Consider the following 25465-nt stretch of genomic DNA (forward strand, 5'->3'; position numbering starts at 1 on the left):
AATCGATGAATTCTTTTTAATTATCATTTCACTTCAGTTTCTTTCCTTATCTGCTACCATGTTTTAGTACTGGACTAAAATTACGGTACAGATGAATTTTCTGAGAAGTCTCTTGACAGTGTTTCAATACCTGTCAGGGATTGGCAGGGGTGGAGAGGGATGTCCCCCAGTTATTTCCAAGCTGTAAGGAAGTCAAAGAACAGAATCTGTAGAAACCCTTCCCCTTGCTATTCCATTCTGCCGTGCTGGTGAGGCAGAATGATGGCAGTGATGATCAGGCCTTTCAGTGAACCCCTTACAATGCGGGTGTGGATGGCAATGATGCTACTGCTGCAATGTGTGAAATCCATTCAGTTTGCTCTTTGGAAAGGTTTGTCCATTGGGGTCATTAAATTACAAGGGGAACAGCTATTAATACTCTTTGGAACAATACTAATCTTTTTTTTTTTTAATCCATTGTGGCAGATCTTTTTGGAGGAGTATATTTACAGGGCCTCATTTTTTTCCCTTTTAGCCCAGTCACTGAGGATGCTACAATAAGAACAAAATGTTTACTCACCACTGAACTCTAGAAGAAGGAGTTTCTGCACTTCCCACCTTGTAAAAACTCAAATCTACTAACATATCTCCAAAAGGGATCCTTCCAAAAGACTTGCTTGGGATCAAACTCTTGCTGAACAGGAGTCAAACAGCCGGCTGGTTTGCTAGGATCCAGGAAGAGAGTTCTACCTTTATTGCAATCTAACTGGAATTACAGTCTAAACCGGGATATAAAACCACATGCACGTTTGATCTTCTCCCTCAGGAGAAGTGAAATACCACACTGGAGCTAGTTCTGAATGTGAGGAACAGAATCTAGGTGTGTTCCGCTCACGCTAGGTTTAGTCTTACTTACCCTGTGCTCAAGTGTTAATAGAAAGCGTTCACTGTGATGTTAGCTATGTAGTGTGAGAGCACAGTGTCCCTCACCTCTGTAGGTTAATATTGGAAAGATTAGAACTTGTAGGGCCACCTTGTGGCCATACTATGTACGGTGGCTCACAGTTTCATACGGCCAAGGACATTTTCTTCTGTGTGATTATTCTCTCTGTTTTTCCTTTGTTTTACCAGCACATACTCTCCTTTTTGGCCTTAAACCCCTTAATAATCCTCGTACCTCTTGTTACAGTACCTGTAAAGAATGAAAATCTAGTCCGTCAATGACCAACTACATTGACTGGATTTGAGCTGCTTGTTGCAACCAGGAAAAGACAAATTAACCTGCCAAACAGCTTACAGCGTTAGCAGACTACAGCAGAGGTCCCACATTTTTGACACTGATTATTTCATTTCCTATATGACTCAAATACATGCATTTTAGGCTGGAGATATGTATGTTTTAAATGCTGAAGCAGTGAAGGTGTGAGTACAGTTTACTTCAGGAATTGCTTATTGATTAGTTTTGTTGTCATATAGGACTAGGAAGGAGAAGAATTTTCTTGTTTCTGTTCATACTGTTTCTGGGTGTTGTTTCCAGATGCTGTGCTTTGGGAATACTTACCAGGTATGTTAGCGGCATGAGGGTACAACTAGATCAGTTAACGCCACTTCGAATCCTGTTCCAAGTGTCATCTAATAGTTTTATGTGGAACAAAGAATAGAAGGAATAAGGTGAAAACAGGAAAAAAAGATGAAAAATTCCTGTGAGCAGTTTACTTCTTTGTAGAAGGAAGGTAGGAGCACTTGCAAGAGCATGCTCCACAGAGCTGGCGAAGGCCTTTTGGTGCTCAGGTGAAGTACAAGACGCAATGTCTACAGTTGGAAGAGATCATTTGAGTCCTGGGCAGCAGGATCCTCATGTGGACATGTAGAGGTGAGCACATGGACCCTGGGGATACAGCCTGTGAAAAGGCCAATGCAGAGTCAGAGGGAGGAGAAATACAGAAGCCCGATGATGAACTCCGCATCTACTGACAGGGAAGCACAGATGGAACAACTGGGGTCTTTCTTTCTTAGGAAGAGGTTTGTAAATATGACTGGCATTGGAGGATGTTTTCTGCATAGTGCTGCTGTTTATAAATGTTTATATACATGTGGTTCTTAGAAACAATTTTAAATGTGAAAGTTGGTTCGGAAACCTGTAATGCACAGCCTCGTTTCTGCACACCGGCTGTGTGCACGTCTTTCAGTGTAGACACAGATTTGGACCAAACCACTGCAGGTTGTGCAAGTAAGCTGGTGCCCAGCTAGGCGGCTGCTTTCGGACTAGGGTGTTCTTACTGCTGCTCTTGTGCTCTTGTTTGCAAGATGCTGAATGAGAGTGTTAAGGAAGAAGCCACGTGGCATTTACGTGGCCCACTGCCACTCCTGAAAACCCCCGAGGCCTTAATGGAGCAACACAGAAACGATGGGGAGCTCTTAGAACTGACATACCAGGGTGACTCTCTGCAGACAGTGATTTGCAGCCATTGCCTCAAGAGCTGGGAGTCAGAATTGGTAGCAGGCGCTTCAGGTCCCCCTTCTAGCCCGCGCCTACAGCGCTGCGCGGGCGGGCTCCCCGCTCCCCGCACTGCCAGCCACTGGGGAGCTGCTCTTCTGGACCAGGTCGGGTGTTTCTGCTCGCCAGCCGTTCAGCTCTGTCACTACTTCCAGCTGAGTATTGGCTTTTTTTATACTTTTAAGTCTGAGCCTTATTGCGTATTAAAGTAGAAGGTTCCCGATTCAAATATCAAATGTCTTAGTCTGGATTAATAATACAGTTGCCAGCAAAGTTCCTGCAGGAAAAGGGAAGCTATGGCTGCAACAGTCTGCTTCCTGCACAAAGCCAGGACTGTGTGGGGAAACTTGGCACTTGCTATTGATCTGTTTGCTCAGCAGCTGAGCTGGCATTCGCCAGCTACATGTGTTGGTTTTGTAAATAGACAGAATGCAGTAGCATTTTCTTTAAGGCGTGTTTGATATTTGACTCTTCCCATTGGGTTCAGGAGCTCTGTGAACTGTTAGCTTGAATCCCTCCCAAAAGTAGAATAACAGAAGCTTACAGTTTTACACCATTGCGTGTTGAATACCACCCTTGGATTCCTCCCGAGCAGTCACATACAGCAAATAACAAGTAAATAACATGAGTGGTGAGTGCGTCCCCCTAAAATCTAAATGGTTCCAAGTAGCCAACTGTTATTTCAGCACGGTCGGGATAGTGGTGATCGAGGGGAATGTTGTATTTACACACAACGTGCGCACACACGAAAATTTCAGAGAGGCGTGGTCTTCCTCAATTTTCAGAGGACTAAAACTGCAAACTTTATTTAAAAATTCAAAATTTTCAACTGTTAAATTGGGACTTGCAATTTCTAGTAGATTTGGGGCTGCAAACCCAACTCTTTCCAGTGATATCTGATACTGGGAGCAAATATCCACTCCATTTAAGTCAACGTAGCTCATTTAGCTTATCCAAATCATTGGTTATGTAGGGAGCCTGGCGAGACTGAGGGACCACAGTTACGTGATCTGAACAGACACATAGGTAGGTATCTGAACATCCTGTAGTTTGGCAGCGCTGTTTTGCTTTAAAACTATAGGTGTCGTGTTGTATCATGACTGGCTAACAGGTAACGTAGCATTACTCATTACCTGCATTTTATCAAACACAAATAGGTATAATAGTTCTTAGAGTTAGTGTTATAAAGTATTAATTAATGCCTGTGTGTACTGAGAAAAAGGGATTTTCTTATGATTGCTATACTATTGATTGATTGGCTATAAGGTCCAACCATCCTTTAAAAGTTTATTTTCTGGTATTTATTTAAAGAGATTTATAAATAAAACTTTTGTGTGAATCTGGTGTTGGGACGTTGGCAGGTCCACTTAAAAGCTGTAAGCGTTGACAGGAATGAATAAATGTGTGTTCTCTTGCAGTCATTTGGAAAAAGCCAACTCCCTGATTTAAAAAAAAAAAAAAAAAAGTTCAATTTTTTTTTCCCCTAACAAAGTTATCCCCTATTGGCTTACTAATGCATCTCCCAGCCTGTCCTCATTAACTGGCCTCATAGCCTTTTGCTGTGTGTGCATGCAATGCTGATCAGCGATGGGTGCTTTTCTTTAAACTCTATAATTAAAAAGTAATAACTTAAACTAAAAGCATAAGTGATCAGATCTGAAAATAAAAGTGATTTTACTCCAGTGACACTCCATAAGTGATTGGAGTAAAAGATTTTATAGAAATCTTAATATTTATAATAACAAAAAAACCCCAGCCCATATCTCAAACGGATGAATCTTAGGGAGGTCCTGGATCTTAGAACTGCATTTCAGTCTCACCCATTTAGTCCAAGAGGAAGAGAAGCCAGAGAGTCTGCATGTGCTGAGTACACGGCAACGGTCTTACCATGGGCTTTTGAAATGGGTATTAAAATGTGGGAGTTAGGCCCTCTTGCACTTGAATTAAGGGAATCTCTTCTTTAGTTCAGTGGTAATGGGGTTTAATATTAGGTAAGTCACATGACAGAAAATAACTACTTACCTGGTAATCAGTCATGGTTAATGAATTACCTTGAATGTATTCAATTTTAAACTTAAATTCCACGTATACTTTGCCACAGACAGCTGTGTAAAAGCTATGTTTTGGACAAGTTTTTGGACTCAACTTTGGCAAGCAAATTTGCAGCACCAGAAGAGGAGCTCAGGTGGGCAGTCCGGTTACATTTGGGTCTCTGTCCACAAACTATTTTCAGCCCTTGCCTGTTATCCCTTTGTCTGCACCTTGCTCATTCTTGTTTCTTGAAGCAAAGATGTACTGTTAAGATCAGCATGTCCTTCACAAACAGCACTGGATATATTTTTCACATTGTGAACATATTCTGGTACAACCCAAATCTTCTACAGATTAAGTGTTAGCAGCTCTGTTTCACAGCCAGCTAGCATTTAAAGCTCTATCTGGGCACATAGAGTGTTTGTTAGTCTAGAAAGTTGTAGTGTGTATATATATATATATATATATATAGCTGTTAGACATGGTAACATCACAGCTTTCAAATGCAGCTGGACAATCGTAACTTTTATACCAAAAAATAAAAAGAATCCATGGTAATGGCCTTTCAGTGTGTAGTCCATGTGTGCTTGGTCTGAGTGTTATCACCATCGCCGTAAGTACAGGGCCCTCCCGCCACGCTCAAACGGAGGTAGAGGTGGTGCGATTTCACTAAGTGCTGCGCTGTCTTGTCACAGCGTTGAGGAGGGAGATCCAAGCGGTCGGCACAGTCTGTTGAAAGCCAGGATCCATCACTCAGTATCGTGTGTGGTTGTGTGCACCCGCTGGAAATGCGGAGGGGGTACTGCCCCTGCGGTGACGTCAGACCCTACGCAGCCCGGAGCCGCAAGGTTCTCCTACAAAATTCACCTCCTTTTTACTGTTTGGCTTGAGCACTCTGCTGCATAAACACCCCCACACACACACCTGTAACTGGACAAGTGTATTTTTAAAGTATGTCAGAATATTTTTTTAGCTAGATATTTTTGTTTTGTTAAAGCCACACTAACTACTGTATTTTTACCTTTTATATGTAAAGCTTGGCAATAGCTCTCAATGTATAATTTATTTGTTGTTTTTTATAAAACAAAGTGCACCCTCTTCTGTTCCACAACAGTAGTGATGTATGAACTGTTTTAGGCACTGCACTGAGATCTGTATTGAAACTGTACATGGGAACAAGAAACTGTGATTTGTAGTCCGCTCAACCCAATCTTGAAATGTTTATACTGTAGTTTTGTCTTAAATATACCACATCAGCGCAAAAGTCTCACGGAGTCATCTTTAAGTACCGCTGCGTTACACTGGCACGGCAGTAAAAGACAGGTGGGTTGGCCGGGACTTGGGACGTGAGCTGTGCGGTGGGGGCCGGTGGGCCGCTGCACCCCTGAAACCAAAGCCAGAGGCGTGCGGCAGACCTGTGCTTCGTGCCAAGCGCTCACCCGATTGTCAGATTGAGTGGCAGTACATTAACTCTGTAGGACCATACTTTTTCTTCTGTGTAATAAGGTCGCTTGGCAGGTTGTAATTTAAGAGAGGGGTGCCTGGGTTGGAGAGAGGTTTGTAAACTCGTTTGGGATATCAAAACTGCAGGCCGTGTTAGAAACTTAATTTGTTGTCAGTTAAAGCGTAACTCAAGGTGGCATCTAAACTTGCAGATAGATGCTGAAGAATTAAATGACTTCTTTCCAAAAGAGCTGAGATTGTCCAGGAGGACTGTCAGGTGTTCAGTGGTTCAGTGGTTTTGAAAATCAAAGTGCTGAGGTGCGTGCCCAGAAAGGAAGCTTGAACTTCCGAGTGTAGTTCCACAACATGCAGACAAAAGTGCATGCCAGTTAACTGAGCAGTCTTGCTTTCATTTCCAGTAAGGGATTGTTTTATGTTTTGAAGTACAGTACTGCTAATGATTGTTTAAAGGAAACTTTTTATTTCCTAACCTTGACTTTGATGAAATGCTTAAGGAGGCAGCAAAGGGCAACCAAACCATTTGATCATCTTCATTTCTCAACAACTAATAAACTTGGGAAAGTATCAAAAGGAAGAGAAATAATTCCATCCTAATGACTAAGCTCATAGGAAGTCATTTCCCTTGTGGCGTAATCTGTTGTGTAGGTCAACCTATGATCCCACTGATAAGTCCCTGAATTGTTCTTGAAATCCATTTATCACTCAAAACAATGAAACATGTTTAGTCTAGATTTTTTTTTAATTATTTTTAAAAACTCTCTTTAAATGTCTACATTTTAAAAGAAAATTCCTCTGCCATTCATGCATTTCAATGTTCAGAAACCAAATGGTAATTAAAGACAATGAGTTTGTTGAGATAGTTAAGGCTGATGGATTTGTTTTCTTGTATATATGATTTATGATACAACAGTGCATCTCGCGTCTCAGATGAGATTACCAAAGAACACTGCATCCTTTTGCTTTTATTCTATGAATTGAATTGGACTGCAGGCATAGCAAATACATGCAAGCTTCCCTTTTTTTCAGAGACATTTTAAAACAGCTAGCTTCAGTGGCAGCCCCTTCAGTCCATGCCCAGCCAAAAATGGTGTGTTTTGTTTTGTTTCTAAATAGTTGCCATTAGCTGGAGTAATTCCATTCATTATTTCATGCAGGCCACCACAGAGCTTTCAGATGGCAGCAGCTTTTAGTCACTCACTTGGGCCTGGGATGAATTCTTATTAACCGCTACAGTTATGGAGAAATACGATAAGCACATCCACAAAGGCTCTTCTCTGTGAAAAGGTGACTGCCTTGGATAAAAATGTGCTGGGAAAAACCACCTGAGGTGCTCCGAGAGCCCTGTTAAGTGTAGTTGATAGCATTGGTTGAGTTTTGAAAAGGAAGATGACCCAGGAAATGTGATTCTGTGGTATGACTAAGGATTGTGTGCCTAGGTCCTGGATACTGGTTTTTGGGAGAGAACCTGAAATACGGATCATGGGTGCCCAGAAGGGACTGAGGCGGCAGGCGCTCCTGCCGATGCGTGGCTGTGGGATGCAGGCACTTCACATCTCAAACCCCTTCCCTTCCAGCTTGAGCTCACCCGTGTTTTTTAAAGACCCGGGAACGGGCCAGCAAGGCGGGAAATGAATAGCCTGCAGTGGCTTCAGCGAGTCTGCTGTAGCACAGAGTCCCACTTTTGGGATCGGAGGTCTCTTCTCTTCCATAGCGTTACCAGTGCTTATCTGTGGCTCAGCCACAGCCCCTCGCCGAGCTCCTGCGCGCCTCGTGTCCTCTACAGGGGCTGGGGAACCGCGGGCACCCTACGGCATCGGGCCGGTTTGAGAGGTTTAGGATCTCCTGGGCGAAGAAGCTGGCGCTGTGCCGAAGGCGCTGGTGCAGCCACCTGACTTGGCACGCCGGCAGGGGCGAGGGGAGGAAACGGGGGAGATGGGCACGTTCTGCAAGCTGTTTTTTCCTCCCTGTGCCAAGCCATCGCCTTTGGGCTGGCTCGTGTCCTGCCTGCGTTGGCTCCAAGTAAATGTTAAACCCTTTGCGGGGCTGCCAAAGGGAAGGGAGTTTGGGGGGGAGGAAGAAAGCAACGGCAGAGGCTGGATGGCATTTTCCTGGGGCTTTTGCGCATCCCCAGGATACCTGTACCTGCCAGGAGGCCTTCGCGTGACTTGGAAAATCGCTGGTTTATTGTTGCCCTTTGCAGTTAAATTTCCTTCCCTTGTCAATCCTAGATAAAAGTCTGTATGTTACAGCAGCTCTCTGGATAATGCTGAAACAGACGTATCAGCCAGCAAAAGAAAAACATGTTGCTGATTTAAGATTGCAGTGCTCTGTACATGCTCAGCTCAATCACCGTATTGAAGTCCTTTACAAAAATAGCTCCTCAAACTGGGCAATTCCCCGCTCTCGGAGGAGAAATTCAAAGCCTGGGCAGCCCTCGAGGCTGGCTGAAGTGCCATGAGATGACTGGGGCTTGTTTGAGCGTGTTCCTTGTTCAGAAAGGTAAGTTCTTTGTTCAGTTTGAAAACAGAAACACATACTTTAAATTCATGAAAGCTCAGAAAACAAGCACACACTGATATGAAATGCAGCAGGCTTTATTCATACGGCAGCATACAATCCTCTCTGTTTCCAAACAAAGGTCACGGAAAGTCCAAATAACTCTTAAGTAGCTTTTTGCAAACTCATCTATAATTTTCCTGTTGAATTCATGTTACAGCTACTTGTGAAGAGATGATGAAAGTATCAGTAAATACTCTCACTTAAAATTCATTATTCCTATGAAACTTTTGAAAAGTGATCTTTTCCAATATTCAGAAGTATTAAATGACACTTTCCAGTAGTTTCAAACATTGGCATCTCTTCTTACAGATGGCTGAATTTCAGTCAGAAGGCCAGTATCTTAGTAACTTCTGTGGAAATAAATGCTTGAAACACTGGACAATATTATCTTTCAAAAAAAAAGCACTTTTTCTTTTCAACAAAGAAAAACCATGGATGAACTCAGGATTTACTAGTATAGAGGGGAAGTGTGTAAAATATACTACATGTGTTGACAAAACAGAGAGAGATGGAGTTGGAAAAGCAGAAATCCCTTTGTGACTAAAATCTGAGTTACCAGTCAGCTTATGTTTTGTGCTGCTCCTGTCAAGCCTTCCTCTTTCTTTTTCCAACAGAAAGTCAAATCCTTTTGATCCTGTGCTCAGTCATTAAACCTAGCATTTACTGGGCAACTATTTTGTTCTTCCAGGTGTAATGCACTTCCTCTGGTCTAATGCTGCACATGATTTTCAGGGGGGACTTGTGGTTTCACTTCCTCAGGGTTAGATGCAATCTTTGAATCTTACAGATTTCACTTGCTAATTCGTCTGTTGGGTTTCTTCTTTGTTATAGGCCATCTCACGTTGCAAACACTTTCAGGAAAATAAAATCTTAACAGTCATTGAAAATGTTGCCATTAAGATTCATCAAATCCCTCAGATGTGACCGTAACATGCACAAACTTGATTCAAATGCAGTTTTATGGGTGCGTATTTATTTCTTAGCGCAAAATGGGTAAGCTTTGCACCTGAAAAGGCAGTTATGGAGCCAGTAGAGGTTACCTGTAGTTCAGACTTTCAAGGCAGCGTCAGCCACTGCAATTTGAAAGGATATTGACTGACCAGAAGAAAAAGTAACAAAAAGAGCAGCATTCCAACAAGCTCCTCTCAGAAATTGCAACTTACATGCAAGTTGTGACTTAAATATATGTCAGGTTTTGGTCACATTGTAAAAAAATCTGTTCACAGCAAGTACAAGAAGGTTTAATTTTTTTTTCCCAGTGCGCTGACAGGAAACTGAAGACAGTTGCAAGCAGTTGGTTTACCACCTACTGGCACGTTGGTGGAAATTTATTCTTTCGCTTTGCAATCGAAGTGATCACAAGCTATCAAACTCCATTTGCCAGAATGAGATCTCGGAGAAGCTGGACAAAGGTTTACCCCCAATGAGCAGCAGCACATTGGTATCACTGCTAACTTCACCTACCGCAGTCGTGTGCTGACAGTCGGTTCCCTCCTCTTCTCCCTCAATCTGAGCAGCAGCAAAGGTCTCTTTTTCTGAAGAGACAAACAGACGGAGAGTCTTGTCCTTTGACAAAATGTTCGTTGCTCTGTTTGAGTCTAGTTCTGCCTCTGAAGTGGTCTGAAATGCACAAAAGCCCCCTGGCTCCAGAGGCAAGCTAAAGGTTTTCATTTCAATTGCATTGCTTTCCTCGTTGCTGAACGCTCGGTATGCAGGCTGTTGACGGAAGTAGCTACAAAAGTGAGTGTGCTTCGGGATGGTCACCAGCTGGTGATGGTCTTTCTGCTTACTCTTCCAGCGGCTGGGGAATGTATTAGTGAAATCTGAGGTAGTTTGGAAATCAACACCAATTCCTAAGATGCAGTGATACATTTTAGGAGAAAAGTTTGCCTTTGTAGTACTACTAAGCTTCTTCCATGTCTGCGTATGGAAATGATACTTCCAGAGGTCATCATTAGGACTGGAATTTGAAATCCCTCCACCAAAAATCAGCATAGAGTCTTTGAAGACTATTGAAGCATGACCTACCACTGGAGGAGGTCCTTGGCTAAATGTAAGAGAAACCAGCAGTTAAGGGGAGATCAACAAGAAACTAACACTGATTTTAGCCTTTATTTTTCTTTTGACTCAAAAGAATGACTGCTAAACAGCTGCATCGGGACATCAAAATTACACTGCTGACAGCTGCTTCAATGTGTTGCCAACAGCTCTTCCAAGCAAAGCCAACCGGAGCCCAGGGATGGCAGCAGTACTATGTCTTGACGTGAACAATTCCTACAATCACCAAAAGGGCAACATCCCCCTCTCTGCCTGCACGCAGTATCAAATGGTAAGATTAATTCTCTCTCTGTTAATTTAGTGTAACAAATAGCATAGTTTACCTTGTTCTGATGTTGGACCAGCTGCTGCTTACGAAATCCCACTTCCATAAGTCCTTCTGTTCACTCAGCCCCATCAGTCCTCCAAAGAGGTACATGCCTGTATGATAAACCACTGCTGAATGGCCATGCCGGGGTCCTGGGCCAGTATTGTGAGATGGGGTGGTAACACACAACCATTTTCTTGTATCTGAAAGCAAAATACTAATTTATAGATGTACTAAATTTACCCTTGTATTTGAGAAGGGATTTATTTCAAGAATAAAGTAACTATTTGGTTGGAGAATATGGGTTTCTGCTCTAAGCTTATCATAAGTAAGTTAACAGCTTAATACTGACACTGAAAAAGTGCATTTAAAAAATCAGTTTTGAAATAAACTTTTAATGAAAATGTCAAATGCTATATGACAGATGCCACGGAATTTTTATTTTCAGAGCAGTTTTTCCTACAGCTTTGTTAATTCATTAACTCTGACACAGAAGGATAATTTCCTGGCTGTAAGAGGGAAAAATCAGTCAACAATAACATTCCTTCATTAATGTCTCTGCTTACTCTCCCTATGAGGGAATGAAGGATGAGGTAAACCCATCATTCATTTCAAAATAGTGACTGAATTGCCACCAGATAACAAAAGTTGCCCATTTAGGAAGTCTCTGGGAATCATCTGCTGTGCAACCACCAGATTAGTGATGAATATGCTAATGAAACCATCTCCTGTCAGGTTTGGCTCCCGATGGTCAGTTCTAGATTTGAGATTCAAAAGGTGGCATCAATAGGCTGAAGTCAGGGTCTCTGCTGCATTTGAAAGTTTTTGGTAATCCTTGAAGAATTCAGTGAATAGCGAACAAAACATTCTTGATTTTCAGCTCTAAAACTGGCAAATACTGCAAAACTTCTTCCAGTATAATACAGTCTAATTCATTTCAGCTGGGTATTAATTTAATTGACAGAATTCATAATTAAATGCTGCCAAACAGAAGGCAAAACTAACTTACAACATTTCTACTGATAAGAATTTTCTTAACAGAGCAAGCCATGCTTTCCTGCAGCAGTCATCATTTTACACTGGATCAAAACCTTATCATGCTTTTTAATTTACCAAAATGGAAAGTCCAAAACTCCCGTGAAACGCCTCTGATGCCGAAGTATCCCCCGTAGATGTACATGCTGGAATGGTACACTACTGCACTGTGACCTTTTCTGTTAGCTGGTGCTGAGCTCTAAACCAGTTTAATAATAAGACAAAAAACTGTTAACAGATCAAGTTGTATCAGTAGCAATGTCTATCTTGGGAATATTCCCAAGTAACAAAAACCATGGCTTTTGGTTGTGTTAAACTTTGAAAATCCAGAATAAATCTACCACTGAAGACATGTATGGATGCAAATACAAACCATTTTTAAATCTAAGCAACCCTCCCTTTTTAAGTCCACCACAATATCAGACACCTAGAGCCTCCCCCTCTCTGCACTCACAGCAGTAGTACTGCTTTCACAACTACTACTAGGCATAGTTTCAGGACATGTTGTAAATATATCGGGCAACTCTGGGGAATATAATGAGGGGATGTAGCCCTTTCCACCATCAGGCACAGCCTTTCCACACTGAGGAAACCTTGGTCCCAAGAGTAACTCTCAGTCACTTTGCTTGGTGTGGATTTGTCCCACCACAAGTCCTAGGCTACGCCCAGACCCTCGGCAGGAAACCAGGTGGTTCCCACTGCGTCCACAGCAGTTTTCAGTGCTGCTGAGACTCGTGGACCCACACCTGGGGAGGCCCAGCTAAAGCTAAAGCTGAAACAAAACATAAGGCAAGTGTTTGGTTTTCTTCTTTTGTTCTTCTTTGGTTGTTTCTTCTCAAACAGCCCATTTTGGCGGGGGGGAGCCATGTTCTCTATATTCAGTTTCGGATAATTACAAGAAACGATTTACTCCTATATGTAAGAAGGAGTTCATATGTAATGCCATCATATTTGTTGTACATTAACAAAATTTGATCAACCATATAACACCTTTTTTTTCCCCGCAAATGACCCTGCAGTTCCAAACTTTCTCTTGACTCCTCCACCAAACACAGGTAACCACAGTAGTAACTGTGTCGCATCTTAAGAAATTTTTTGTGCAATTTCACAGTGTAGTAACATTGTGAGGATGAAGTTTCAATAGCAAAAATAAGTCATTCTTTATATGTAGTGATATAAAACCAATCTCATAAGACCAAGACATAAATGCTTCCACTGAGGTTTCATTTAGAAGTGGCAGTAACTTGGTGAGTCCATGTGTTCAGACTGAAGAAATGAAAAATGCTGCAGCACTTCACATTTCAAAATTTATTAGTGTGACTGCCAATCTGTTTTCACAACCCTACTTTTGAAAGCACAGACTTCGTGTATGGTTGCAATATTCCATTTAAAATTAGTTTTCTTGATAAGGATTTCAGAAAAACAGAGGCAGTAGTAGAGGGGAGGACTTAACTTCTTATATAGGACTTAAAATTTAACAGCAGTATTTTTAAACACTGTTTTAAAGAAGGAAAAAGCCTTAGTTATTGAAAGTGCAAAGAAATAAAGTATAGCCACATGTCTCTGAAGAGATGAGATTGGAACTGTTTGGGGGAACATATTTCAAAGCAATCTGTTTAATCAACAAAGCAACAGGCATTTGATTCACACATTCACCACTTCCTGGCTCCTTACCTCAGTCTCTGCTGGTACGTTACGGCACTCTGTCCATCTTGCAGAATCTAGGGGATTGTTTTAATAAAGCGCAGTTTATATCCCAGACCACAAGAGGACACTCCTCCAACATTAATTTTTCAAATTACAGATCTAATTTTCAAGTAAGTCTCATCCTGGTGTTTTCCACTGACAAGGATGAAGAAATCTGCTTCCCACTAACACAGCAGTACTAAGAGACTTACAGGAGATGTAGTTTACATAGTTTTCCTGTATCCTTATCTGATATTGAATCACGGACGTACCATACTGTATTTGCTGTTTCCTAAGACTGAATTTTACAATGCAGAAATAATGTGTGATTTTCAGCATTTCCTGAACTTGCAGAATCCCCAGATTTACCAATGGATGCATGGTATGGCTCCTTCTATTTATGTAAACCTTACAACAACCTTATTTTTCTTGTTCCTTTTCACAGATCCCTTAAAAGTAGTCCTCAAATAACAGTCAGAAATCACTGATCTATGAACACCATGAAGGAGACGAAATACTAGATACCCAGCACCAGAAGTAGAATGAGAAAGCAGTACAAGCTTACATTATCAAAAGCTATACTTGTCAGGAAAGATTTTAAATAACGACCATGAAAAAACTAGACACGCAACAAATTTTGAATAACTCGCTCCCAATTTTCATTGATAAGTACTGTGACTAATAAGATGCTTTCCTCTATGAAATATATTCTATCTGAGGATATCTGTTCTTTCAGCAGGTATTTCAGACAAATGGTAGAAAACAAAGGAAGGATTAAAAAAACCCCATTGATTTAAGGTTACATAGTGAAGTAGCAAAAGAATCCAGGAAACTTAAATCTTGGTCTTGCCACAAGATTTACTAGCTCAAAGAGAAATCAATCTCTCTCTCTCTCTCCCCCCCCTCCATCTGACATCAAAATAAGAAGCCGTTACTATACACAGTATTTCCAAAGGGAGAATATATAGTGTATGACACGGTTATTAAATTCAAATGTTGCACTGCTTTTATTGGAATACACACTTAAGAGATCCCAAATGTTTGTTTTTAGGGAAAAAAAACCCCCGTTTTACAAAATGCTGATGTTCATTTCCCACCTTCTTATTTAATTTTACTTGTTTTTTCCTGTTCCATCATTGCTGTTGCCAGCTTATGTTATTTCTTCAGTAAAAATACAAAATGAGATGTACTTTACTGATCTACTTTCTCCCATAATAAAACAAAGAACTTGGTTTAAAAAATTTATGTAACATAAGGAAAAAACTTGAAATATTACATGTAATAATTATTGAGTTTTATGAACAAATAGTAAACTTCGGAGGGAGAGGGGAAGGAATGGAAATTCTGAGACCTTAAAATATGTAAAACTTTCCCATAAAATACTTTCTAATTAAAGTAAGAGCTGACTCTTTGATAGCTTAACAGCCTAATTTTAGGGGGGAAATATGCACACAGTTTTATACACATTACTTCTTGTAAAGCCTAGGGAAGGCTATGTTACAAACAGCAGAAAACAGTTTGGTTCTTACTATTTATTAGTACCTATGGACTTGGAATATCCTATGGAAAAGACTGGCTATTGTGTATCATACCAATGTCATATATCCAGAGAGGAGATTTTGCTTGCGTGAAAGCAGAGTCCACCATCCCACCAAAAATATACAGGGTGCCCTGCAAAATGCAAAAATACTTGACACTTACAACCAGGCATATAGCATAAAAATAATTTTTAAAACAATTCTTAAATGAAAAGGCTGCCATCACCAAAATATAATTAACAATAATGCATATGATGACCTATTAACAATTCAAGAGGCAATGACAAAAAGCCACCAACTTTTAATCACGTCTTTATCCTCTCCCAGGAGGAAACCCTGATGAACGTTCTGCTATTTTAACATGGATGGCATTCCAGAACTACTCACTTCCTCGTCAATCTGGGACAGCTTGAGGGATGCAGATCTGGAGCTCTCGGAGGCGTAGTTCAGGTAATATTAGGTTATGCATGTTTATAGAAACGTTTCATTGCATTACAGCTCCTGATAGCCTAAATTCTGTTTTCCCCTCACAGGCAAAGCTGTAATTCTTATTTGCCTTCACTCCCCCGTCCCTCTTCTATGCAAGTTCTTAAGTGAATGTTTTTATGCTGTAGCTTATCATGCAAATGAATTCAGAGCAACTGTTACAACTATACAACTAAGTCAAAGAATGTGCTGCCAAGGTCTTTATTTTGTATTACTATTATGTACTGAGCATTGACTGAGGAAATCGGGGAGCTGCACACTGCTGCAAAGCTAAACTACTGTGACTTTATTCAGAAAGGTTCCAAAACATTGGTACAGCTACATTCAGATTTGCACTGACATAAAAGTATTTTCTGGGTATAGTATTTCAGTACATAATAATCTATAGCATTTCATTGTATAGTAGGAAATAATGTCAGGATACGGGCAATATAAATCTTGGTCTATTACCTTATAAGCCACCATTGAATGTTCTTCCAGTTCTTCTGGACCATCTCTTGAGCAATCCAGCATTTCCCATTCATTTTTCACTACAAAACAAAGTTGAAGTTAGGACAGCAGTGCACTTAACACATAAACATTAGGGAAAAGGTGGAAAGATCAACTTTGAATTTGGCTGTGCTGCCAGTCAATGGGGGAAAATGAAGTATTTTGTCATCTTTCTTCTCTGTTAGTTCAGAAAACTGAGGCACTTCCCCCAAAATTAAATATGTGCGTTTTTCTATTTAGCAACTTAAATGTAATAGAAATTGATCTCGTTACTGCTTTTATTTTAATGTTATACTGTTACCTACATCAAAACTCAACTATTCCATGAGCATGAACCCCAGCACAATTCTATGTTTTATTCCTGTAACAAAAATTGAACAGGGAACACCATACATTAAGTCAAAAAATACAAAGGGTCATATTGGATACTGCATCATTAATACAGTCCTACAAGGTATTGTATTCATGTGTTCCCTTCGTATACTTTTACATGCATAAACTATTCCCATGTTAAAAGAGTCAAGAAATCTATGTCTTTGATATCCCTTACTAGAACTAGGATATTTTAAATGACTCAGTATTTCTGGTCAAGTAAAAAAAAAAAAAAAAAAGGAACGGAACTGAAATCTAAACTTTCTGGGACACCTGCAAAAGGAACAAACACACACCATTTGCCCAATGAACAAAATGCAGTTTATCCATCATTTGGATGGAGAGACATTAAATGGGAATAATCTGTTAACTACGGAGTATCCCCAATTTCATGATGACTGGCTGTAGAATCTCTTTAATCCTAACATACAAGTGAAGAGGCAAATTTACCTATGTCGTATCGCCAAAAATCCCTAAGACTGGTGGTGTTCCGCCCTCCATAGAGATAAACAAATCCTCTGCAAATAATGCAAGCGTGTTTATATCGATCACAGGGAGAGGGCTTCTTTTGGGGTGCAGATTTCCAATCACAGCGTGCAGTTTTTCCTTTCATGATGACAACTAGGATCTTATCCAAGTATCAACTTGCAAAGGACAGCCATGTCAGGGGAGGGTCCCAAAATATCAGGGACAGGGCTTAAACGCTGCTTTGTCTGTAAAAAGACAAAAAAATAGTTTCAGGTTAAAAAAAAAAGATTAAAAAAAAAAGATAATAAAAAAGAAGAGTGTCTCCCTTATAATAAAAAGTTACTCTGTTTTCTTTTCATTCCCACCAAAAGCAATCTGTCAGTTTTGGCCATCTGTGAAAATATGCTAACTTAAGTAAAGCGTTTGAAATGCTAACTCTCAGACTCTTATATCAGCAAGACTGGGACAGCAACACTCCTGGAGCTGAAAGTTTTCCAAAGAATGTCGGCGAGCTGCAGTGATAAACTCCAATACCCTACATTTGCAACATGGTAGAAGCCAAGGCTCGGTCTTTTTCACTACTAAAAAGTACTTAAAACAAACCTGTACTTAAAATAGAATTCGGAAAGAGTGATTTTACAGACGAAAGTAATGCATTAGCAGTTGTCCACAATTTATTTAGACTTTCATCTGTAAACCGGCTGAAATTAGGATGCAGCTGGAAAAAATGACACTATCCCTTCACTTGCCACAAGATGTCACTGTGTTCTGTGAAGACAGAAGTACCAGGAACAGCATTCCTCTATTAATCGTCTTTAAAATATATCATGGCCACTGTTTTGAAGTAAGATTGTTTCACGAAGCACAAAAGAAAAAAAAAAAATCAGCATTAGGCCAAATTCTGGGATTTGTGTTGGTAACGTGTCTGAGGTGACACATGTCACCAAATGAGCTGACAAAGTCTCCCAATTCCCAAGATTATTGCAGTGAAAGCCTGATTTCAGACGTATTGAGGACCTAGGATGGAAATTGATAGCTAACAATCTATCAGTACGGACACACTGTTAACTCTTAAGTACTGCAGAGTAATGCCTGTTCTTCCACAGTTACACTGTTTTTCACATTTAATTTCTCTAGTTTAAGTATGCATGTATTTAGCCTCCCAGTGGATAAAGTCATGTAACTCTCAGCTCCACATAATGATCATGCACCAAATCCATTCTTTTGATCTGAGACTATTTCCAAAGATAAATGTGATAAACCTATGCCTACTTGGCCCAATTATTTCTAATAAAAAAACCCCAAACAAACAACAGACATATCAAATTTGCCCTGGATGTACAGCAATAAAACCATTTACATCCACAGAGGACTTTCATTACAGCTGCTGCCCACAGCCTTCCTGAGCAAAGCAGTGACAAGGCTGGAAATTTTCCCTTTATCTCTTCAGAAATGGAATGACAGTAACGAAGCTTTTACAAAGCCTGGTCATTTCACGTCACCAGCAGCAGTGTAGGCAGGCACTGGGGCCATTCACCAACTTCCAGCTTAGTGCATCGGGGTCTTCAGCCTGTGTGTGCCGAGTAGCCCTTGTGCTACTCAAAGGCTATCTTCTTTGAAGAGATGCCTTAGATTAAAAGTTTCAGTTTCCCAGGTTAATTCACAAGGACCCTGCAAAAAAGCAGCAATGCTGCTGTCAGATCGGAAACCACTTCCAGGTAAAGTTTGAAATGTAAATTGTTTCCTGCAAATGGTAATTTAAACTTTCTTTAGGACAGAACAGTTACTTAGAAATACAGCAATGACCAGGTTAGGTTAAACGAAGCCCTCTTCTTCAGATCTACATGCAGGTATTTTTACTATATGCATTGCCATAGTATAACTTAAGACATATGAACTGTGCCTTCAAGTTCATTGTGTAAAACTGTATTTAGCGATATATATGCCAATGAAGGTCAACATAAGCACTGTTCATGCTGTGCATATCTGATTACAGGATAAGGGGGTATGTACAGAGACTACAAAGTATCTAGATCTCCATCAAAAGTTGCTGTGTTATAAAAAGGAGAGTGATGTTCTCTCATCATGCAACGATGAACAAGCAGTTAAATACAAAAGAAAAGAAATACTGTAAAATATTTCTGTAAAACCAGTTTATATGTCCATAAACATACTGAGTAATAGTGGCCAGCTACATAACCCTTTATTTATTTTCCCATGTACTTCTATAATAAGCCTTCCTTTTTATTTTTTCCCTCAGAATCCTGCATGTCTTCCGTTTCACTGCTGCACTGGAAGCAACATTTTTGTTTCACAGAGAGTTTTCAGCACTCTGCGTCTATGCCAACATCCCTTGTCTGGAGAGGTTATATATCAAGCAGCACAAAAGCATACCCCCTTCTTCAAACGTTTTCTCCTGTATTCGAGGATACCCTTGTTTTTGAAAGCCTGGATTTGTCCCAGGCAAATTCACGAGCTATCCCTCCCTCCACCACTGAACAACAAGGATCCTCATTGTCCCTTCACATCACCTCCTTCCTCAAGGCTCTAGCAGATGAGCCCTGGCAGATCAGCTAAAACGTGACTGCTCTGGTTTGCTGCTCCACCAGGTGTAGAGGTAAGATGTGTGTCCAAAACTCAGTCAGTCCAGTTCACAGCCTGCCGCACTGCATATAGTGGCCATTCCCATGTGGCCCCTGCTGTAGAAAGTACCTGTCAGCAAAGTGCCAATGTAAAATCTGGGAGGAAAGAAGGCCTTTACACCTTAAATTACCATTTAAGCAGACAGACCATCTGGAGTGATCTGGAGATGCTGATGCTCTGGAGCTGAGTCTGCAGAACTAGCTCAGGTGTAGAGGTCTTCAAGCACTCACTGCGTGCTGCTTCAAAAGCTAGCCCAAGGCCAGAATAGCAGTAGTCTCCTATACTGGTAGAAAATGAAGACTGGTACCTACTCAACTCCCTCTTTAAAATCAGATTGGCTCCATGAAGCTTGTGCTGAGCTGGTGACAGAAAGCCTAGCTGACCTCTGGCCAGTACCACACATGGTATGAAGTGCTTTTTGTAGCGTGCGTATTATCCCAGGGCCCTGCATCTTCTGGGGTATCGCCAATTCTACTGTCCTAAAAATACCAACTGAACTGTAGCCTAGTACTGACCTCTCTCTCTGTTAAATGTATACGAAGTTAGGACACAGCCTTTATAAAATATGAACAGCTTAACTGTTACTTTGATTCCTGAAATCAAAATAGACACAATGAGACAACATGCTACAGTGAGATGCTTCACATAGTAAATATTCTATTTGCAAAAGGTGTATATTTTCACTATATATGAAATTTGTACTTATCACTATTTATTCCCAAAGGAAGTGAGCCCAGGAAGTGTTTACAAGATGAATCCTTACTGCATCCCTCTCTTCAGGTAATTACAGAGAAGTCCAGGGGAGGTTGCACATAATTTGAGGAAAAACAAAGGTTACAGTAAAACAAGCTATAGAAGATAGAGTCATATTTCATATTCTTATATATATTTCATATTAATATGAAATGCACATATCTAATTTAATTTACCATCTAATTTATCTCTATAATTTATCATTTGTAAGACTGGAATATATTCAGTGACAAAAACATGCTAGAGAATCTCTTGCAGCATATTCTGGCAAGACTATCTATTCAATTGTGTTAATCTTGTTTATGCAAGCCAGTATTGTAAGATATTACTACAGAAAACTGAAGTGTATTCTTTGTATGTTTTCTCTGAAAGAATACAAGATTGGCAGCATTTACAAAGGTGTGCATTTCTCTTTTCTAGGGGAATTAGCAGCTATGAAGTAGTGACGCATTATAGGTGTGTAAGTCCATAATACTTTATGGCATGCCATTGAAAAGGGAAAAGCAGCTGAAGTCATGAAACATAGTTTCTCTCCCTAACTCTGCCAAGCTTTCGTGTAACCATAGACAATTCATTTATTTACTTCCACAGTTAAATGGGGACAAAGACACCTCCTTAGCAAAACACTTCAAATTTGCTGATGCAGTACTGTGTGAGAGTGCCCAGGTGATATAATTTAATGTGAAAAAGGTAATAGGTTTCTGCTATTAATACTTTACAAAGGTAAAATAGTCTTGTCCCCTTGACTTTTTTTTCCCCAGCTATAAAACTGGTTATTCCTTTTCCTACATGCTTGTTTGTTATTCTTCCTACAAACCTTGCCTCCGATTATACAAACATTCGGAGAAGACAGCCCTGATTTCATACAGTAGATTAGCCACAAAATCCTGTCCACTTATCTACCCCAGCTGAACTCTGTGTAATGCAGGTGAGCAGGATGGGATAACAAAAGGCCAATCTGGGATTAACTGAATGGGTGTCTCTTCCCAGTCACACCTTCTGAGCATCAACTGACCCTTGTGAATCACGGCCATTTAGTCTCTCAGGGTAAAGCATTCTTGGAAGCAGACCTACAGTCGCTTAAACAGATCAGTTAACAAATTGCTTCATTTCAGAGTTGGGAAAAAAAACGCGTTCAAAGTTAATCTTGAATCTTGCCTTTCATCACTGGTATTTTAAATTACAAACTTGACTCCTTGATTGCCTTTCTATAGAACCAGACTCACCAAAGTTCATCTACCACCTACCTTAACAGTCCTGTTTCTAAAGAAAAACTGCTACTCTTCTGAGAACAATGTCACCGAGCAATATCCTCTGTGTGATGCAACACTGACCTCAGCTTCAACTTGGTACAAGCAAGATCAATTATCCAATAGGAAGCTCTAACTTCAGCAGAATTTCCAAAAAAATACCCAAAAAGACAACTCAGAGCATTTTTATCCAACTTTTTTTTTCCAAAACAGCTGTAGCACACAAAAAAATGGCTGCTGCTCTCCAAACTCTTCTGCTATTTCATTCTAAAAATAGCTCCTGTGCAATCAATCCCAATTGTTAAACGGCTGGAGGAGCTGTAAGACGAGGACCTGAAGAGCTGCAATTAGCATGGTAACTATAGCACAGAGTGCTTATCAATTAATGGCGCCACACTACTGTTTCATAATACAAATAATTCAGGAAATGTAGAAAGACAGGAATTACTTCAGGAAATGTAGTTTATATGTTCATTATGTAATTATTTATATTTCTATTAGATGTGGTTTCTCAGACAAATGATTTATTTATTTAAAGTATTACTTAAATAGATCTTCATCAAAGCTTTTTTCTACCTCGGTCCCCTGATTCATTTCCATCTGTTTTCAATATACTCAGGAAAGTTTCAGATTTAAAAGGATTGAGCCTTCTGAAATATAATGAGATATGAAACCACTCATATTGGGGGAAAAAAGTAAGAAATTTTTGTTGTTGTTGTTGTTAATGACCCAGTTTTCTGGTGCAGAACACTGTATTCTCTTATTAGGCAACTTGATGTTTTACTGCTCTTCAAAAATAATAACAGATCTTCCCAATTCTGCTTATCTTAGAAACCTTTGCTTTAGTGATGGTTTTATTGTAATGCTTGTCCCAATGGGTCTGCCTGCATGAATAAGGAGGAAACTTTGACTGAAGACTTGCAAGGCTGTTACAAAGTTTTAAAAACAAAACCACTTTGTTCAGAATAGTTTAGAGGGCAGGGCTTTTTTTCAGTATATCGCATTTACTTGCAATGCTTTACTATGTGTGATAAATTTTAGTATCCTCAGGTTTGCTATTTTATTATTTCCTAAATTCAAGTTATTATGAACTGGTTCTGGGGTGGGGGGGGGTTGCCCTTTTTTTTTTTTTTTTCAGAGATGCTCAGCTTCAGAATTTGAACCTTAAAGTCCAGAATGGCTCCAGGAATATAAGGTATCTGTAATATTTCTGTATTATTAGAATATTGAATTGAAATAAGGCCCTTGCTTTGCTATGTAGTGTAAAACATGCAGTTACTACATGACTGAGCTTGCAACTGAAGTAGTCAAGACAAAAGGAAGGAGATGGAAGACGGTATTTCTTCTTACAGGGGGAAGCTGAAGGACAGAAAGAGGATTTGTAAAATGACAAAGCAAAGCAGGGGACAGAGCTCTATCCTGATTTCAGGGTTCAGAAAAATGACAGGTACTTTCAAGTAAAACAATAACACCCCTGCTGTCTTTATAAAGCTTAGAGCGGACATACCGAAAACGTACAGAAAATCAGAAAGGCTTTTTTATTGAGTAACTCTTATTTGAACTTTAGCAAGTTTAGGGTAGTACTCTTAAACACTATCACTGTTATGTTTCAGGGCTTCAAAACACTTTTTGTAGTGAACAGTTATTTCAAAGGAGGTAACTCTTCTAAAACAGTCATGTATAATTACAGTTTCTATACACTGTAAACCTATATGTGTAACTACTACTTCTGGAGTGTGCAGCCCTAAACCAGAGGGCACTGGCACCTTTACTGCAAAACAGATGAAAGCATCACGAATATCCCCTTGTGAACAGCTGTCTGCCTTTTTCTGGAGCTCTGCAGGTAAGGTATTGCGTTTCTTTAATTCAGATCACATTAATAATAAAGCTCTAATTTCAAAATTCCAGAATAAATTTATATGTTTGATATAATTCCAAAATTAAATTTTTCAAATTGACATTATTAATATATTCTCTTTTGGTTTTTCTCTAGAAGCTTTCACCCAGAAAAGAAATCCTTTATGTTCATTACTGGGTAGCACTACTCCATCTCTATTACCAAGTGAGTTCTTAAGTAGTAATAAATATAAGAATCCATTAAATAAAGCAGTATAAATATATCCAGTTTTATTTTCTATGTGCTAGGTATATTTCTCATTCTTAAGTAAACAAATACAACTTGGTTTGGAGTGATACAGTAAATATTTCATCTCTTTCCCAAATGTGGTAGGGGAGGTGGTATGTGGAAAAAAGAAATTCAGTACTTAAAATATTTCTGGGATTGTTACATCTTGATATACACCTCTAGTATATGAATCAGGAAATGGCCTTTGCCACTGTATTGAAATAAGTTTTATGGTACAGACAAAAAATAAATACATCTATACTACCTTACTTTCATAGCTTATTTTCCTCAGTAAATTAAAATTTCAAGTATTGGGTTTTGTTTGGGGGGTTTTTTGGTTTTGTTCTTTTTTAAGAACGAGGCCTTTTTATAAAGAAAAATTAGAACATATAGTTTTGAGTAGCAGATCTCCCCAGATAATCTGTTAATTATGATTTCCAGCACTGCAATTAATCATTTGACTGCAACCCAATTTTGAATGAAGTTTCTGAGAAAGAGCTTCCTGAAATACATATCTGTAGGTGGCACAAGTACAGCATGTTATGGACATATAAATCCACTGCACCAGCCATGCCTTTATGCGGATAATCAATGTGTGCATGGGTTTTATTTATTTTTGGTCCTTAATGGAATATTTACTTCAGAAATCTAATCTGCTTTTCAAATCTTATTTAGGGTCTTGTTGGTGACGCCATCCATAGGCATGTCAAGAGCTCAGTCTCTGTCATGGTCTTACCATATAACTGGGACAGATGCCCTGTCTGTAAAGTGTCACTGCAGCAAGATGGCTCTTCAGACGTTAGCTGAGACAAACAGGTAATTTTTCATGTTCTAGATATGGCAGAGGGAGGAAACACAGTTCCTGGTCCTCACACTTCAAGATAAAAGAAATGAGAAACTCCCACCATCTTCACAGGGCACTCTAAGATGTACTTGGCCTTTTACCCTTTCCTTGGAAGTAATTTGTACTGTCACCACTGGAAACAGGTCATTTCAATACATGGGTCATCACCCCTTCCCCCCAGAAATAGCAGTTTTCAGTGTTCCTAGAAGGCATCATTTGGGGATTTCACAAAAACTTACTAGTTGGATTCTTTCAAGATACAGTAGGTTGATGCCCTGGAAATTCACTGTAATAAATCTGTACTTAGGTGTGACTGAATGCATCTTCTTGACAGCTCATGACCTACTGCTGAAACAACTTCAAAATACTTTATTTCTTAGGGGAGATTCTACTTGTGCTAATTCACAAAATTTTCTAGGTTAGGAAGAAAGACTCTGGTTGACAAAGGAGTCAGTGGCTGCCCAGCCTGCCTACTCTCTTCAGGCATGAATTAGAGTACTATAGTATATACTTGACAGCTGAGAGTATATCAGTGAAAAGCTGTTATCTTCCATTAAAAAAAAAAAAAGTATGCACTGAATTTTACTTGCTTGCTCTTTATCTTCCCTGACTGAGGAAAAGGAACATCTAATAAAACACTCGGCCACACTTACAACTTAATGCCACACTTCATGGAAGACAGACAATGTGTTTTTCTTGTCTCCAAGACATTTTGCCCTTAGAGGAACATGGAGCAATGGGATAAAGAAGACATACAAGGTTATGAGAATAGCAGAAGCTGTAGCTTGAAGAAATATGAGGCAGGAAAGAGAGGGCATTTGGCAATGAGAATAATAAAATGTTCCAGCTGGCAAATATTAAAACATCCAGATACCATGTTA

The 25465-nt window shown here is 39.8% G+C and overlaps 2 protein-coding genes and 1 long non-coding RNA gene across 9 annotated transcripts in view; 2 read left to right on the forward strand and 1 right to left on the reverse strand.

Annotated features, from left to right (window-relative positions):
* Nucleotides 1-5771, forward strand: part of EPB41L5 (erythrocyte membrane protein band 4.1 like 5) — a 61247-nt gene extending 55476 nt beyond the window's left edge. For all 5 annotated transcript variants that reach the window (XM_052791082.1, XM_052791084.1, XM_052791085.1 and 2 more), the window contains one exon: nucleotides 515-5771. In XM_052791082.1, coding sequence (XP_052647042.1) covers nucleotides 515-572 — 58 coding nt within the window. In that variant the 3' untranslated portion in view covers nucleotides 573-5771. The remainder of the gene's footprint in view (nucleotides 1-514) is intronic.
* Nucleotides 5772-8547: 2776 nt separating this feature from the next.
* Nucleotides 8548-19002, reverse strand: LOC128143665 (uncharacterized). Of its 3 annotated transcripts, XM_052791089.1 has the most exons (8): nucleotides 18472-19002; nucleotides 16952-17214; nucleotides 16091-16170; nucleotides 15209-15287; nucleotides 13605-13651; nucleotides 12009-12129; nucleotides 10912-11098; nucleotides 8548-10577 (listed from the first exon to the last, which is right to left on the reverse strand). In XM_052791089.1, the coding sequence occupies exons 2-8, from the start codon at nucleotides 17112-17114 to the stop codon at nucleotides 9887-9889; spliced, it is 1368 nt and encodes a 455-aa protein (XP_052647049.1). In that variant the 5' UTR covers nucleotides 17115-17214; nucleotides 18472-19002; the 3' UTR covers nucleotides 8548-9886. The 3 variants fall into 3 exon arrangements, with proteins under 3 accessions (XP_052647049.1, XP_052647051.1, XP_052647048.1); XM_052791091.1 differs by lacking the exon at nucleotides 18472-19002 and having other exon boundaries at nucleotides 8548-10331; nucleotides 16952-18447; XM_052791088.1 differs by lacking the exon at nucleotides 18472-19002 and having other exon boundaries at nucleotides 16952-18445.
* On the forward strand, nucleotides 15489-23527 carry LOC128143666 (uncharacterized). Its single transcript, XR_008235843.1, has 3 exons — nucleotides 15489-15604; nucleotides 22968-23062; nucleotides 23306-23527. It is a non-coding gene; the product is annotated as an uncharacterized LOC128143666 (long non-coding RNA).
* The last annotated feature ends 1938 nt before the right edge of the window (nucleotides 23528-25465 follow it).

The sequence above is a fragment of the Harpia harpyja genome, chromosome 7 (genome assembly GCF_026419915.1).
Source record: "Harpia harpyja isolate bHarHar1 chromosome 7, bHarHar1 primary haplotype, whole genome shotgun sequence".
In the NCBI taxonomy this organism is placed as follows: Eukaryota; Metazoa; Chordata; class Aves; order Accipitriformes; family Accipitridae; genus Harpia; species Harpia harpyja.